At 47.4% G+C, this 18,070-nt stretch overlaps 1 protein-coding gene across 8 annotated transcripts in view; it reads left to right on the forward strand.

Moving 5' to 3' along the window:
* The window catches only part of LOC130358794 (glycoprotein-N-acetylgalactosamine 3-beta-galactosyltransferase 1-like), a 103,038-nt gene that overhangs the window by 80,621 nt on the left and 4,347 nt on the right, over window positions 1-18,070 (forward strand). For all 8 annotated transcript variants that reach the window (XM_056562596.1, XM_056562600.1, XM_056562594.1 and 5 more), the window contains 2 exons: window positions 1,303-1,497; window positions 16,079-16,740. In XM_056562596.1, coding sequence (XP_056418571.1) covers window positions 1,305-1,497; window positions 16,079-16,740 — 855 coding nt within the window. In that variant the 5' untranslated portion in view covers window positions 1,303-1,304. The remainder of the gene's footprint in view (window positions 1-1,302; window positions 1,498-16,078; window positions 16,741-18,070) is intronic.

Here is an 18,070-nt window from a genome sequence, read left to right on the forward strand (position 1 = left end):
TAAGAAGAGAAGAACTCCTCCTGTCTTCGCTCCTGGGGACAAAGTGTGGCTCTCTGCCAAATATATCCGGTTTCGTGTTCCTAGCTACAAGCTTTCACCCAAAAAAAAATGCTAAATATATCGATCAAAATTTACCACTAATGTAAAGTACAATACGTGACGAAAATACTATCTCAGAATTGCTTTCATAAGTGAAATCATTACCAAATAAGTGGACACATGTCAGATTTAGAAAATTTGCCTTGATCATTAAGGTCAAAACAGACTAAGGAGTAAAGGGGCAAATGGTGTAAATCTTAGTAAATTTTACTGCACCCCATTTATACAGAGTTTAACCCACTTATTTCAAAGTGGTGAGCACAGTGTAAACCCACCCATCTGTGCATTGCATAAGAATTTGCTGGTTATTCATGCCAGTTAAATTCCCCCCATAATGTAGACTAGCAAGTAGAGTGGTCTTGTGTTTTGATATTTTCTTTCCACAGTTCTGCTGTTTTGTCTTATGCAGATATATTTACTTTTGCCTTGAAGGGATTGTACAGAATTAGAAAATCATGGCAGCTTTTCCACCCAAAAACTTTCCTCAGGTATTGTGTATTTTTGCATCTAAGTCTCATGCATTTCAATAGAACTGATCTGCAATACCTACAAAAAATGGGAACAGAAAATGATACTACTCCTAGACGTAGGCTGACATGTTTTTGTGATCCATCCTGTGAAATCGCTATAGGAAAAATGATGGCAAGATTGTTACTAAGCAAATAGTCAAAATCCCCCTGGTGTACTCTTAACTCAGTGGTCTCCATCCCAGTCCTCAATGCCTGCCAATATTCAAGTTTTTTTCAGTTACTCCATTGGAATAGAACAGAAAAACATCCAAGACTGTTGGTGGCCCTTGAGGACTGGGTTTGGGATTGCTGCTCAAGAGAAGTCTGTCCCAAGAGTAGCCATCAAGTACCCCCAACAGGTCATGTTTTCATGATTTCCTTAGTCTTTCACAGGGGGTATAGTTGTGGTCAGTGAATCAGGCATCACCTTCACCACTATTATATCACATGTGACGGACTAAGGAAATCCTGAGAACATGACCTGTTGAGGGTACATGGGGACCGTGCTTAGGAAACACTGCCCTAGAGCATTCCATAGGTAACTGGTGGTTAGGTGGCTGGTACAAATTTTTAAATGTGTGTGTGTTTTTTTGTTTCAAAAACTAAAAACAAGACCAGTATATGGAGGATGATATTAAATTGTTACTTATAGATCTATAAGTTTGATTTTTTTTTCTGTTTTGTTTTTTTAAAGCAATGTCGATCCTTTCCGGCAAGATTTCATGGCTGGCATTCAACCTTGGCATTCTTATTGGCTTCTTTACCATATTTCTCCTGCTGCACAACATCACCAACAGTGTCAGAATGAAGGCACCTGTAGCCATTCGCTCGTGGAAAAAAATTGAGGACATGTCTCTGCTGGACAAGCTTCCTCATATTCACCAGCCAGGTACGTATGTAACATTATCATATGTGACTTAGAGCTAGTTGAATTATTCTATAAAAACTAGTTAAAATACCATCTAAGTCATAGAGAACAATGGAGAATCCATTCTAGCCTTTATGCCCACCTTTATGTCCTTAGTCCAAAGCCAACTTAGCCTTGAGCTGAAGAACCGACTAATATAAACTTGCCAAAAAATATACACCAATGTGCAAAAGGCAAGCATTAATACATAACTTTTATTTGTATATACTTAAAACTTTAAAAATGATATTGTGTTCTAGTGTATAAACCATTCCAATGTCTAAAAACTGGACTCTCAGTCCACATAGAATCCCACAGTAATCTCTGAGCACAATGTTGTATATCTCTAAAAGGATATCTGCAATGGGTTCTATAATATGCAGTTATACGTTAAACAGTCTTATTAATATTTAAAGTAATAAGTTATTGGATACAAAAGCACCTCTATATCACCGCAAAGCAAAATATTTCTTATACTCAGAGTAATGAGTTATTGCAGAGAAAAGCAGTGGAGAGGAAGAAAAAAACCCTTTCAAAGGGCGCTGCTGTTGTCCTGGTGAGATGAAGATAAGAAGCCCAAGGCAGAAATATTTTGCAAGGTATAGCTTCTTTATTGGTGCAGAATCATAGCAAGCAGGGATACAGACAGGATAACGCATTTCGGGGGACAGCTCCCCCACTGGTTTATGAGATTGTTACGATGTACTAATTAATCAGTTAACCATCAGAATTACCTACTTACCGTGAAGTAAAAGTACATCACAGAATGGGAAGGTGTTAAAGGAGGTTCATGGCCTACTCCTGACCTGTCACTTTCAATAATAACTGAAACTTGGATTCTGGAACATCTTTTCTTGTTCCTCTGTTATTCATTCAAGAAATGTATGTATGGTCCTATGCTGTCTGCCACTGTCCGCTTTAACTGAATAGCATTAGACAGTGCAGGGACCCCCCACATAAGAAAACATGTTCCAGAATTGGTATTTCATGGGGAATACAAGTACCGTATTTATCGGCGTATAACACGCACTTTTTAGGCTAAAATTTTTAGCCTAAAGTCTATCTACATGTTATACACCGATAAGCCACTGCAGTTCAATGATTTAAAGCCGGCGTTTTAAATCAATGAACTGCAGCGGCTTTGCAGGTGCAGAGACCTGCCGTCGTTGCCGGCTTCTCTGCCCCTGCCTGTCCTGGGGTCTAGAGCCCTGCTGCCGGCCCTTCTCTCCCCCTGGCTATCGGCAGCGGACCCGACCCTGGCAACAGGTAATTGTACAACCGGGGATGGGGGAGGCAACGGGGCAGCGGCGCCGGCAATGGGTGCCGCTACCCCTTCTCTCCCCCTGGCTATCAGCGCTGCTGCCCCATTGCTAGCGCCGGTTCTCTCCCCCTGGCTATCGGCGCCGGCAATGGGGCGCCGGCACCGATAGGGGAGAGAACGGGCAGCGGCGCAGATAGCAAGCGGGAGAGAAGCGGAGGCAGCAGGGCTCTAGACCCCAGGAAAGGCAGGGGCAGAGAAGCGGGCAGCAATGGCCTCTCTCCCCCTGCCTTTCCTGGGGGCTTCTGCGGGGTCAGAGACAGTGTATCGGAGTATACGCATGCACACACACTCACCCTCCTTTTACCAAGGATATTTGGGTAAAAAACTTTTCTTACCCAAATATCCTTGGTAAAATGAGGGTGCGTGTTATAGGCTGGTGCGTGGTATACCCCGATAAATACGGTATTTAAAAAAAAATAAAAAGGGTCCTACTGGTGGCTCTATCCTAGCTGTATATTTTAGGTGGATCAAGCAGTAAATTATTTGCCATTTTTAGAAGTAAACAAAAATAATGTATTTTCTTTCTTACAAAAAGGCATAGAAGCTTGGCGGTTACGATTAGAGATGAGCGAACTTTTCAAAAATTCGATTCGGCCGATTCGCCAAATTTTCTGAAAATGTTTGTTTCGATCCAAATTTGTTCACAGCAAATTGATATTAAATAAGGCTATTTCTAGCCTACATACAGCCTCTATAGGGGTATAGAACACTTTGCTGTGTCCTAAAACGCATATGGTGTGTGCTGGGGTAGTGAAATAATATTGTTATTCAGAATAGCATGCAGATTACCGGCATCACTCTTAGAATCACTGCCGCACAGCAGCACAATGACAGAGCCTGGTGGTGGCATCAGTGTCAGGAGACCATATAGTGACTGAATGACATAGCGTGGAGGTGTTGGCAGTATGAGGACACCATATAGTGGCAGAATGATACAGCGTGGAGGTGTTTGGCAGCATGAGGAGGCCATATAGTGCCTGAATGGCACAGTGTGGAGGTGTTGGCAGCATGAGGACACCATATAGTGGCTGAATGGCACAGCGAGGAGGTGTTGGCAGCATGAGGACACCATATGGTGGCAGAATGACACAGCGTGGAGGTGTTGGCAGCAAGAGGATACCATTTAGTGGCTGAATGGCACAGCGTGGAGTTGGCTGATGCACTAGTACACTACACACCAGGGATTCACAATCCCCACCAAAAAACAACACAATTAGAAATTTATGACCAAGATTACTCATAGGTAGCACCCGCTATCCCAAAAAATTGAAATTCACAGACCCACCACAGCAGCATCAGTACCCCATATATTGGCTCAAGGACACACCCTGGAGTTGGCTGATGCACCAGTACACACCAGGGCTTCACAATCCCCCCCAAAAAACAAGCCCTTGAGAAATGTTTCACAAAGATTTCTCATAGGTTGCACCCGCTATCCCAAATTTTGAAATTCACAGACCCAGTCCCCACCTCTGCGGCATCAGTAACCCATATATTGCATGAAGGACACAGCCTGGAGTTGTCTGATTCAAGAGTACACACCAAGGCTTCACAACTCCCCCCCAAGAACAACATAATGATGATTTTTTGACAAAGATTTTTAAATTTTTTTTATAAAAACAATCTCAAATGAACGAGTTGATGAGGCCTCAAAATTAAGGACGGTGGACCACCAAAGATCATAATTTTCACCAAAAAGGATGAAGAAGCAGAATTAATCCCTCTTTGTATTTTTTTAGTAAAATTTTACGTAATAAATCACACGCAACAAGCGTTCCGCTGTGTAATGGTTATCCTTCTGGAAATTTCAAATTTATACTCTGTTTCCCCAAATGTAGGACATCCTCGGAAGATAAAACTTACTATACCATACCAGGACAAGCTGGCTTGCAATGGCATCTTGCACATTACCCTTTATTCTGAAACGTGCATCCCTGCAAAAAAGCTTCCAGAGAACGTTTGATGCCCGTCAGAAGATTGGTGTGACAGATGCCCGTCTGAAGCTAGGCATGAAGGATGCCCACGAGAAAATGGTCGCCAAAGATGCACGTTTCAGAATAAAGGGTAAAGTGCAAGATGCCCGAGAGATGTTGAATTCTAAAAAGCAGCAGGTGGGTTTTGCAGTAAAACCGCCAAAATTGATGGACGCCCGGGAAAATATCAGCCTGAAGAGGAGCGCACCGGCCATCACTATGAACTCCGCCATGGCTCAATGGTCCCCATCCATAAACATTACCAAGACCATCCAGATTTCACAGCAGAAAACCATTACCCCAGGTCTTAGTAACAGCGTTAAGGGAATGCAAATAAATGTTGTCAACCATCAACTGAATGGCACAGCGTGGAGGTGTTGGCAGCATGAGGACACCATATAGTGGCTGAATGGCACAGCCTGGAGGTGTTGGCAGCATGATGACACCATATGATGACACCATATAGTGGATGAATGGCACAGCGTGGAGTTGGCTGTGCCATTCAGGGCTTCACAATCCCCCCAAAAAAACAACACAAAATGAGAAATGTTTGACAAAGATTTCTCATAGATAGCACCCGCTATCCAAAATTTTTTAATTCCCAGACCCAGGCCCCACCTCTGCGGCATCAGGAACCCATATATTGCCTGAAGGACACAGCCTGGAGTTGGCTGATGCACCAGTACACACAGGGCTTCACAATCCGCCCCCAAATCAACAAAATTGTATAAATTAAAAAAAAAATGTGTACCTTTGTGTAAGAACAAGCGCATATCCAACATTTCAGAAGACTCTATAATGCAGGACGGTGGACCACCCAAAGACTTTCTTCTCAAAAATAATAAACCACACAATGTTTGAAATTATTTTAAAAAAATTATTACATATGTGTGTAAGCATTTTTTTTCGCCAAAAATGATTAAGCAGAGTTAATCCCTCTCCGGATTTTTTTTTTTAAATTTTAATTAAAAAATCACACGCAACAAGCGTTCCGTTGTGTAACAGTTAGCATTCTGCAAATTTCAATTTTATTACTGATAAAATTATCAGTAAATTTTACAATAACACTACCCAAGAGTGTTTAATTGCCCCATACATTGCACCAAGAACAGTCAGGAGTAGGCCTCAGCAGTACCCTAGAGGCTTTAATAACCCCTTACCTTGCCCGATCAATTGTGAGATCGAGCAATAACAGGTGTGATATGGCCTCAGATGTCCTGGGCGGCACTAACGCTCCATTGAACGGATTAGCGTATCTCTATCTTTCAAGGACAGGTGCGTGTTACACGCTGAAACCAGTTCGTGATAGGGATCTGGGATTGCAATTATTTAACCTTAAAACGAGGAATTACCAATAAGTGAGGGTCATAAGCTCGCGTTGATTAAGTCTCTGCCCTTTGTACACACCGCCTGTCGCTACAACCGATTGGATTGGTTAGTGAGGTCCTCGGATCGGCCCAGGCGGGGTAGGAGAAGGCCCTGGCAGCGCGCCGAGAATTTAACGATCATTGTTGAAATATGCATTAAGCATGTATTTAGCTACTGCTAAACATCCAAAAATTTGAGGCCCAAGGCCAGAGGCACCAGGGAGGCAAGTAGTTGCTGAAAGACACAGAATGAGTCTGAATCATGCATTTGCACTACCCAAGAGGTATTCATAACCCCTTACATTTAAAGATCAATGTTTACATTTGCATTAAGCATGTATTTAGCTACTGCTAAACTTCAAAAAATTACAGGCCCAAGGCCAGAAGCATCAGTTTCCCCCATATTAGGGGCATAGTTGTCCCCCAGATTAGGAGCATAGATGTCCCCCAGATTAGGCAGCATAGATGTCCCCCAAATTAGGAGCATAGATGTCCCCCAGATTAGGCAGCATAGATGCCCCAAGATTAGGAGCATAATTGTCCCCCTGATTAGGCAGCATAGATGTCCCCCAGATTAGGAGTATAATTGTCCCCAGGATTAGGCAGCATAGATGTCCCCGAGATTAGGCAGCATAGATGTCCCCCAGATTAGGCAGCATAGTTGTCCCCCAGATTAGGAGCATAGTTGTCCCCCAGATTAGGAGCATAGTTGTCCCCCAGATTAGGAGCATAGTTTTCCCCCAGATTAGGCAGCATAGTTGTCCCCGAGTCAGCGCGGGCCGGTAAGAGCCAATCAAAGGGCCGTATGTGGCAAGCGGGCCGTACAATCCCAGGTCTGCCCCAGAGGGTTTCATAACCAACCATAATAGAGAAAATATTGTTGTAGGAGCATGGTCAATCTACTCAGACTCATCTGTCATTGGTGGCTGGAAATCCTGGCTGATCCATCCCTGATTCATCTTGACAAACGTCAGTTTCTCCACATTTTTAGTGGACAGACGAGTTCGCCTTGGGGTTACTATGGCCCCGGCCGCACTAAACACCCGCTCTGATGGCACACTACTGGCCGGGCAGGACTGTCACGATTCGGCTTCCAGGTAGTGGATCCTCTGTGTCAGCGAGGGATTGGCGTGGACCGTGCTAGTGGACCGGTTCTAAGAGGCTACTGGTATTCACCAGAGCCCGCCGCAAAGCGGGATGGTCTTGCTGCGGCAGTAGCAACCAGGTCGTATCCACTAGCAACGGCTCTACCTCGCTGACTGCTGAGAAGGCGTGGGACAGAAGGACTAGGCAGAGGCAAGGTCAGACGTAGCAGAAGGTCGGGGGCAGGCGGCAAGGTTCGTAGTCAGGATGGGTAGCAGAAGTTCAGGTACACAGGCTTTGGACACACTAAACGCTTTCACTGGCACAAGGCAACAAGATCCGGCAAGGGAGTGCAGGGGCAGTGAGCAGATATAGTCTGGGAGCAGGTGGGAGCCAATTAGGCTAATTGGGCCAGGCACCAATCATTGGTGCGCTGGCCCTTTAAGTCGCAGAGAGCTGGCGCGCGCGCGCCCTAGAGAGCGGAGCCGCGCGCGCCAGCACATGACAGCAGGGGACCGGGACGGGTAAGTGACCTGGGATGCGATTCGCGAGCGGGCGCGTCCCGCTGTGCGAATCGCATCCCCAACGGCCATGACAGTGCAGCGCTCCCGGTCAGCGGGACTGACCGGGGCGCTGCAGGGAGAAAGACGCCGTGAGCGCTCCGGGGAGGAGCGGGGACCCGGAGCGCTAGGCGTAACAGTACCCCCCCCCTTAGGTCTCCCCTTCTCTTTGTCCGGTAACTGCCTCCCCTGGGATGAGGACACCGGGAAAGAACGGAGGGTTTCCTCAACGGCAGGCAGTACAGCAGGAGTGGGAATGGGGAGGGAGGGCAGAGGGCGAGGCCTGGCACGGGGCAGTGTGACACCAGGACGGGGGCCATGGGGAGGCACCGAGGCTTGCCTGACGGGACTGGGAGGGGGGGAGAGGCACTTCCTGTGGCAGGCAGAGTCCCAGTTCCTGATCTCCCCGGTGGTCCAATCAATGGTGGGGGAATGAAGCCGGAGCCAAGGCAGACCGAGGAGGACCTCAGAGGTACAGCCGGGGAGAACGAATAGCTCAATCCTCTCGAGGTGGGGTCCAATAGACATGAGGAGGGGTTCTGTGCGGTAACGCACGGTGCAGTCCAATCTGGCTCCGTTGACCGCGGAAATGTAGAGCGGCTTGACGAGACGGGTCACCGGGATGCTGAATTTATTAACAAAGGACTCCAAAATAAAATTCCCGGAGGCACCAGAGTCCAAGCAGGCCACGGCCGAGATGGAGGAGTTGGCTGTAGGAGAAATCCGCACGGGCACCGTGAGACGTGGAGAAGAAGACTTAGAACCAAAAGATGCCACACCCACGTGAGCTGGGTGCGTGCGTGCGTTTCCCAGGCGTGGAGGACGGATAGGGCAATCCACCAAGAAATGCTCAGTACTGGCACAGTACAGACAGAGATTTTCTTCTCTACGGCGATTCCTCTCTTCCTGGGTCAGGCGAGACCGATCCACTTGCATGGCCTCCTCGGCGGGAGGCCCAGGCGTAGACTGCAAAGGATGCTGTGGGAGAGGTGCCCAGAGATCAAAGTCTTTTTCCTGGCGGAGCTCTTGGTGTCGCTCAGAAAAACGCATGTCAATGCGGGTAGCCAAATGGATGAGTTCTTGGAGGTTGGCAGGAATCTCTCGTGCGGCCAGCACATCCTTGATGCGACTGGATAGGCCTTTTTTAAAGGTCGCGCAGAGAGCCTCGTTATTCCAGGATAGTTCAGAAGCAAGAGTACGGAATTGTATGGCGTACTCGCCAACGGAAGAATTACCCTGGACCAGGTTCAGCAAGGCAGTCTCAGCAGAAGAGGCTCGGGCAGGTTCCTCAAAGACACTTCGGACTTCAGCGAAGAAGGACTGGACTGTGGCTGTGGCAGGATCATTGCGGTCCCAGAGCGGTGTGGCCCAGGACAAGGCCTTTCCTGAAAGAAGGCTTACTACGAACGCCACCTTAGACCGTTCTGTAGGAAACAAGTCTGACAACATCTCCATATGCAGGGAACACTGAGACAAAAATCCACGGCAGAGTCTGGAGTCCCCATCAAATTTGTCCGGCAGGGACAAGCGGAGGTTAGGAGCGGCCACTCGCTGCGGAGGAGGTGCAGGAGCTGGCGGAGGAGATGGTTGCTGCTGTAGCAGAGGCAGAAGTTGCTGTAACATGGCGGTCAACTGCGACAGCTGCTGTCCTTGTTGGGCAATCTGCTGCGATTGCTGAGCGACCACCGTGGGAAGATCAGCGAGACTTGGCAGCGGCACCTCAGCGGGATCCATGGCCGGATCTACTGTCACGATTCGGCTTCCAGGTAGTGGATCCTCTGTGTCAGCGAGGGATTGGCGTGGACCGTGCTAGTGGACCGGTTCTAAGAGGCTACTGGTATTCACCAGAGCCCGCCGCAAAGCGGGATGGTCTTGCTGCGGCAGTAGCAACCAGGTCGTATCCACTAGCAACGGCTCTACCTCGCTGACTGCTGAGAAGGCGTGGGACAGAAGGACTAGGCAGAGGCAAGGTCAGACGTAGCAGAAGGTCGGGGGCAGGCGGCAAGGTTCGTAGTCAGGATGGGTAGCAGAAGTTCAGGTACACAGGCTTTGGACACACTAAACGCTTTCACTGGCACAAGGCAACAAGATCCGGCAAGGGAGTGCAGGGGCAGTGAGCAGATATAGTCTGGGAGCAGGTGGGAGCCAATTAGGCTAATTGGGCCAGGCACCAATCATTGGTGCGCTGGCCCTTTAAGTCGCAGAGAGCTGGCGCGCGCGCGCCCTAGAGAGCGGAGCCGCGCGCGCCAGCACATGACAGCAGGGGACCGGGACGGGTAAGTGACCTGGGATGCGATTCGCGAGCGGGCGCGTCCCGCTGTGCGAATCGCATCCCCAACGGCCATGACAGTGCAGCGCTCCCGGTCAGCGGGACTGACCGGGGCGCTGCAGGGAGAAAGACGCCGTGAGCGCTCCGGGGAGGAGCGGGGACCCGGAGCGCTAGGCGTAACAAGGACAGCTTTTCCAGGGCAAACTCTGCTAGTTGTGGCCATAAATCAAGTTTGGCTGCCCAGAAGTCCAGCGGATCTTCAATGGTTGTTGGCATGGCCATGTCAAGGTATGCCACCACCTGCTGGTTCAGGTCCTGCTCCATTTCTACCTGCTGCTGCTCATCAGCGACTGTAGACTCAGGCTGCTGCTGATTGAGATGGTACTGCTCCTCCCACCCCTCCCCTCCCCAGCAGCCATGGCAGTGGAAGGTGAGCGCAGAGGACCCCCCGAGTCAGACCTGCGAGTGGATGGACCATGTGGCCGATAGGCATCAGCAAACTGACTACGTAGAATCTCTCTGTAGTAGGTCAGTTTGTCCTCCCTCTCAGTGGGTGTAAAAAAGGCCCCCATTTTGGGACAGTAGCGAGGGTCTAATAAGGTGGAGATCCAGAAGTCATCCCGCTGACGAATTTTGACAATTCGGGGGTCACTACGCAAGCAACTGAGCATGCATCATGCCATTTGCGCCAGTGACTCGGAGGGACTACCTGCCTCCATCTCCACTGTATACTGCCACGGTGTATCTGGGTCCTCTGTCTCAACTTCCTCTTAACCCTCCAGCTCCTCTGGCTGCTCCTGCTCCTCCTCTCCTGTCCGAAGACTAGAAACACCGGCCATCTCATCCAACCTAAACTGTGCTCCGCTCTGCCCACTCATCATCCTCCTCCTCCAGTTCAGCCCCCACAGTGCTCATGTAGCCTTGAGATGTAGGCGCAACGTCTCCATTGCTGTGACCAGCCATGGTTTCAATAATTTGTTGTAGGAAATGTAGGAGTGGAATTACATCAATCATGGCGTAATCCAGGCGACTCACAAATAATGTGGCTTCCTCAAAGGGCCTCAGCAAATGACAGGTGTCACGTATGAGCTGCCACTGGTTCACATTGAAGTTACACAGGGGAGTACTCCTATCTGCTTGGATCATCAAGAAATCGGTGATGGCTTTTCTTTGTTCGTATAGTCTGTCCAACATATGGAGGGTGGAATTCCAATGTGTGGCAACGTCACAAATAAGACTATTTTGTGGGATACCGTTCTGACGCTGCAGCTCAAGGAAGGTGTGCTTGGCAGTGTACGAGTGGCTGAAGTGCATGCAAGTTTCCTTGCCATTTTCAGGATGTTTTGCAAATGGGGTGAAGACTTGAGGAAGTGCTTGACAACCAGATTCAACACGTGTGCCATGCAGGGCGCATGTTTCCCACTTCCTTGTCGCAGCGCGGACACGATGTTCTTCCCGTTGTCTGTCATCATGGTTTCCATTTCCAGATTTGGAGTAAGCCATACTCAGATTTCTTTACGAATGAACTTTAGCAGTTCCTCCCCTGTGTGACTCCCTTTGCCAAGGCAAACCATGTGAAGAACAGCTTGACACCGCTGTGCCCTACACACATGGTACGATGAATGGCCACCGAGATTTGGCCGTGCAGTGGAGGCCGAGGACACGGTGGAGCATGAGGAGGCAGTGTCGCACACTGTAACAGGACCAACTGCCTGGGAGCGAGAGCGAGGAGGAGGAAGCGGTGTGACCTGTCCAAGTTGCTGTTGTGGCTTTGCAGGAACCACATTTACCCAGTGAGCCGCAAAAGACAAGTATTGTCCCTGCCCGTAGTTACAGCTCCACACGTCGGCGCTGCCGTGCACTTTTGAACACACCGACAGGCTCAAGGACTGGCCCACCTTCTCTTGTACAAACTTATGCAGGGCTGGTACTGCCTTCTTCGCAAAGAAATGATGGCTTGGGACTCTCCACCTCGGCTGGGCACAAGCCATCAATTCTCTGAAAGGTGCAGAATCCACCACTTGAAAAGGGAGGGACTGCAACACCAGAAACTTGGACAGGAGCCCATTCAACTTCTGCACCGTTGGATGAGTGGGCGCATACTGTTGTCTCTTGGACATGGCTTCGCCGATGGATTGTTGGCGGAATGGCTGACTAAAAGCGGGTGAAGCAGGAGCGACAGAAGGAGGGTTTGACACACAGCTCCCTTCGGCTGAGGTGGTGGAGCCTTGGCTGGATGAAGGAGGGAGCGGATGGCCACTGGATGATGCAGCAGGCTGGACCACTACATCGGAGTCACGGTTCTCCCAGGCCGCTTTATGGTGGCGAAGCATGTGTTGACGCAGGGCCGTGGTGCCGACATTGGGACCCTGGCCACTCTTCACCTTCTGCTGACAGATCTTGCATGTGGCTACGTGAACCTCCTCCTGATGCCTTATGAAAAACTTCCACACCTCCGAGTAGCTGATTTTCCCACCCGCAGTCCGCACTAATTGACTGCTACTGGCGCCGTCTCCAGGATCCCCTGTTCCATTACCTCCCGGAAAGGTAGGCTGCCGCGAAGCAGGTGGTCTCCCCCGGGCACGTTTTGCTCCTGAATTTCCTTTACTACAACCACGCTGACTGCCAACCGTGCTACCGCCTTGTTGCCTCAAGGGCAACCTGCAACTCTCTTCTCCTGATGATGATGAAGCCCCTTCTGCACCCGGCTCCCAATTGCGATCGGCTTCATCATCATCATCATCATCATCATCATGATCATCATCAACAGTTGTGTGCACGTCATTGATGTCCTCCTCAGGTTCCCCAACAGTGTCTGCTTCAAGAACCTCAACACTTGCAACACTGCCTCCCACGTCACTCCCCGCATCACTACTTGGCCGCCTAGCGGAGCAAGCGGCGCATGTCTCCTCCCCTTCTTGGCTGTCCAGTAGCTGCTGACTGTCCTCTATTGGATCGTCCTCAGTAAATAGTGGAGCTGAACACACAGCATAAGATACTTCTTTAGTAGAGGGAACAGCATAGGACAAAGGCAATGGGAGGACACGGACTGCTCCCGGGCCATGCCAACTGAGGGTTGTGTCTGAGGAACCCACCGACTGTTGACTGGGGGTGTCAGATGTTACTTGTGATGATGTGGATGAGCGTGTTAACCAATCGACGATGGCAGATGGGTTGATGGTGGAGACACGACCGCTGGCTGATAATGGGAGCTCAGGCCTCTCGCTGTGACTCCTGCTGCCACTCGCCCCAAGTCTGCTGCCAACTCTGCCTGAAGTATTTAGGCCTCTGCCACTCCTCTGTGCACGTCCTGGCACTTCTCTGCCTGACATACTTAGTGCGTTTATGAGGGTATTACAATACCCTACACTACTCTTTAAACAGTATTTGTCTAAAACAGCAGCAGGTAATTACTTACGGCTGTCCTTGACAGATTAACAGGTACTAGATGGTACAATACTTGGATGTACCTATGCGGTATGCCCTGATGAGGGCAGTAATATGCCTAACTATTAGCAGAAAAAACTCTGTATTTTTGTAATACACCAGCCGGTGGATACTATTGTTTGGACTTTGATGGTTTCGAGCACCTTGACAGATACTAAATGGTACAATACTTGGATGTACCTATGTGGTATGCACTGATGAGGGCAGTAATATGCGTAACTATATGCAGAAAAAAATCTGTATTTTTGTAAAACACCAGCCGGTGGATACTATTGTTTGGACTTTGACAGTATGGAGCACCTTGACAGCTTAACAGGTACTAAATGGTACAATACTTGGATGTACGTATGCGGTATACACTGATGAGGGCAGTAATATGTCTATTAGCAGAAAAAACTCTGTATTATTGTAAAACACCAGCCGGTGGATACTATTGTTTGGACTTTGACGGTATGGAGCACCTTGACAGCTTAACAGGTACTAAATGGTACAATACTTGCATGTACCTATTCGGTATGCACTGATGAGGGTAGTTATATATGCGTAACTATACGCAGAAAAAACTGTTTAAAAAAAAAAACAGCTGGTGAATAGTATTGCTTGGACTTGCACAGTATGTAGCCAGCCCCTTGACAGATTAACAGGTACAAAATGGTGCAAATGCACTACAGTCCACTGAACAATCACGTATTTCTGAACAGCAGCAGGACCACAAAAAAAAAAAAAAATCCAGGGATTAAACCCTAAATTGCATTCTGTCACACAATTCTGAGCAGCAGAAGTTTTGTGGAGCAATAAAAATAAACTCAATTGGGCTGAACAATGAGGAGATAAGATGCTTCAGAAAGTTCAGGCAGCTTGGAGATCTGTATGAGGCAGCTGACAGCTATCTGCCCCTCTCTGCTGCCATTCTCAATAACGTGAATAGGAGGTTTAGCAATCAATGATCCTTCTCAGTGTAACAGCACAGCACTCTGCACTCCTGTCTTTCCCTAATGCTGATGTGACTAGCAGTTGCAGTGTAACGCTGTGGTATGAGCTATTCACACACACAGTCCCGTCCCCTCCATCTGAGTGCATAGATGAAATGAAGAGAGGCAAGATGGCCGCCGATTATATAGGGGCTGTGACATCACAGGGGTCAGTGAACACTGATAGGCTGCATCTCACATGTGATTCAGGGTCAGCCCGCCTACCTTCATTCCCGCCGCTGTTTCCTGCCCTCCCATAATCCCCTGCCCCATGTACTCACACATGGATCCACCATCTTAGGTCCCCAATAGCCTGGAACGCTGTAAAATGGAGTTTAATTAAGCGATTCGAGCGATAGAATCGCAGCGATATTCGTATACGTTGAGAATCTAATTTTTCATGAAATTCGTAACAAATTCGGGTTCGTCAACTTCGATTCGCTCATCTCTAGTTACGATCACTTAGGGTCTATTCACACATACAGTATCCTGTGTATATTTGATGCTCAGAATTTGATGAGCACTGTTTTAAGTTGTGTTCAGTCATTTACTTTACATTGAAATCTGCAGCATCAAATCCTGCACATAAAATCCTGCGTATATGAATACACCCTCTCTCTTCTCTCACATTTGGTGAGTAAATGCTCCTGAACACCAACTCCACTTTGTTTCCCTTAGTTGCCTATTACCAGGGCCTGAAGGACCATGTGTCATACCATAAATCCTCTAAATATCAAGGAGTGCCCAAGATCTAAGGCAAAGATTACCCCTTTTCCTAGGATTATTTTGTGTGGGGGGGGGGGGGTACCAGCCTCTTGTATGCTATGGCCCAGGTGCCTTGCGTGAGATCTCATAAACTCTAGGCAACTTCCACCTCACCACTACACTGTCAGCTGTCATTACTACAGCTAGGTCATGTGACCACCAGTTTGACTACCAGAAAATAGTTTTCTCCAACCCAGAGCATACTCTCTTTCTAGAAATATCAGAACAATAGCCCACAGTTCACACTTCTTTTGTTATCAGCTTAAACAGTATATGGGGATGCCACTGATGCAAAATTACACAGCTTTTACTCCACATGTAAGAGTAGGTGCTCGCAGGAACATACAACACGACACACAAGAAAGTTATTCTTAGGAGCATATGCAAAAAACATTTTTCGTATGGGGAAAATTCCAAATAGGCTCAACTCACAATTGAAATGTTCTTATTATTTCTGTTTCCTTTACATAGATCTGCACACAGTTCCCTTTTCTCTTTTTCTCTTCCAATTGTGTCCCTTATTGTTTAATTGTCTAGTCTTTACTCATTTGGCTGTTTTTATTGTAGTTTTGCCTGAAATAGACTGATGTCATGGTCAGTGATACTGCAAATTTTTTTCCAACCTCTTCACTTAAACAAGTGCTATGCCTTTTACTTTTATAATTTCAAATATCTTCCATATGAGATCACCGCTGATGTCATCTTATAACATTTCTTCTTGACATTGTAGAAGATAAGTTTTGGTGAGGATATTCTTGAAGTTAAATTCTGAACTTAAAAAGTTTTTTCATCTTTCATCTGCCATAGGTAGCAGCAAAGTCAGCGATGATCTTTCACACAAAGTCAGAATACTTTGCTGGATCATGACTGGACCAAAGAATTTGGATACCAAAGCCATCCATCTCAAGTACTCTTGGGCTCGTCATTGCAATGTTGCCGTTTTTATGAGTTCCACCACCAATGACACTTTTCCTACCATTGGTTTAGGCACCAAGGAAGGGCGAGATCAGCTTTACTGGAAGACCATTCGAGCTTTTCAATACGTACACAAGAACTACTTTGACCAAGCAGATTGGTTTTTTAAAGCAGATGATGACACATATGTCGTGGTGGAAAATTTGCGGTGGATGCTCTCAAATTATACTTCAGACCAGCCGGTGTATTTTGGGAAACGCTTCAAACCATATGCTAAACAAGGCTACATGAGTGGTGGGGCTGGGTATGTACTTAGTAAGGAAGCTCTTAACAGATTTGTGGAAGGATTCCGTACTGGAGTTTGCCAGCACACCACATCTGTGGAGGACCTAGCGCTGGGTCAGTGCATGGAAAAAATGGGAGTTATAGCTGGAGACTCTAGGGACACTGAAAAAAGGGAAACCTTTCATCCATTTCCACCGGAATCCCATCTTACACAACATTTTGACAAAAGTTGGTGGTATTGGAACTACTGTTTCTATCCCATTGTGGAGGTAAGTTTAAGGAAGTTATACATTTTAAGACTCAAATGTTCTAAAGAAACCAGTGGCCAACCCAAAACATACGCCAAGATAAGCCTTTCTATTCCTAAAATTGTTTATAGTTTGTCAGACAATTCATAGAATCAGTCAGATGGGCGGTAACTTAATTTTAATAATGGTAGTAAATATCAGGTGATGGGCAGGATTATATAGTCAGGGGGTGTGAATTAGGCATACATTCCCCTTAATGTACAACATTCACACCCCATGACTAAGATTTCTCCAGCCTTAGGCTAGGTTTCTACTTTTTTTTTTTTTTTTTTTAAAGGAATACTGTAGTGCAAAACAACTTATCCCACCACTGGGACCCCCCGTGATCTCATCTATGGCAGAAAGGGGACATGTCCATCCCCAGCATGATATGGTGGCCGAAAAGCCCCCCCCCCTCCATGTATCTCTATGGGATACATGGGGGGGGGGGGGGGCTTTTCGGAATGCTCCCTTCATGCTGACTGCTGGGGCCCTGAATATGTGAGTTTAGCATTGGAGTTTCTACTGGCATTTCTTCCCCCAATTCCTCAATACAAATCCTTAAGTCACATTTTGAAAGAACCACATGATTTGTCATAAAAAAAAAAAAAAAAAAAAAACAGCAGGGGAAAACCCCAAAGACTAAAACCCACTATTTTTTAAAACATACCACAAAAATGGCATTTTGGGGGTGTAAAATGACAAGGCAGTTTTTATGTTTTTTGTGTAAGGAAAAAAAGCAAAAGAAAAGACATGTGGAAACCTAGCCTAAGAGTGTATTCACTTGTTCAGGTTTCTAATTGCAACAGGCTTTGTATATCTAATGTAAACATATCCTACAGTCTACAGGTTGGGTATATAGGAGTAGTATGATTAAAGGGGTTATCCAGGAATAGAAAAACAGAGCTCCTTTTTTTTTTTATGAAAGAGCTCCCCGTCTGTCCCCAGGTTGTGTGTGGTAGTATAATTTGGCCCCATTCACTTCAATGGAACTGAGTTGCAGAACCACACCCAACCTGGAGACAGACAGGGAGCATTTTTGGAAATAAATTAGCTCTGTTTTTCTATTCCTGGATAACCCCTTTAACCCCTTAAGGACCCATGACGTATGGGTACGTCTTGAGTCCCGGTCCTGCGATATAACGAGGCGGGCCCGGCGTCATAGTGAAGCCGGGACCCGCCGATAATAGCGCGTGGCACTGATCGCGGTGCCGCACGCTATTAACCCTTTAGCCGCGCGCTCAAAGCTTAGCCGCGCGGCTAAAAACGAAAGTGAAAGTGCCCGGCTAGCTCAGGGAGCTGTTCGGGATCG

Source organism: Hyla sarda, chromosome 2, assembly GCF_029499605.1.
Source record: "Hyla sarda isolate aHylSar1 chromosome 2, aHylSar1.hap1, whole genome shotgun sequence".
NCBI lineage: Eukaryota > Metazoa > Chordata > Amphibia > Anura > Hylidae > Hyla > Hyla sarda.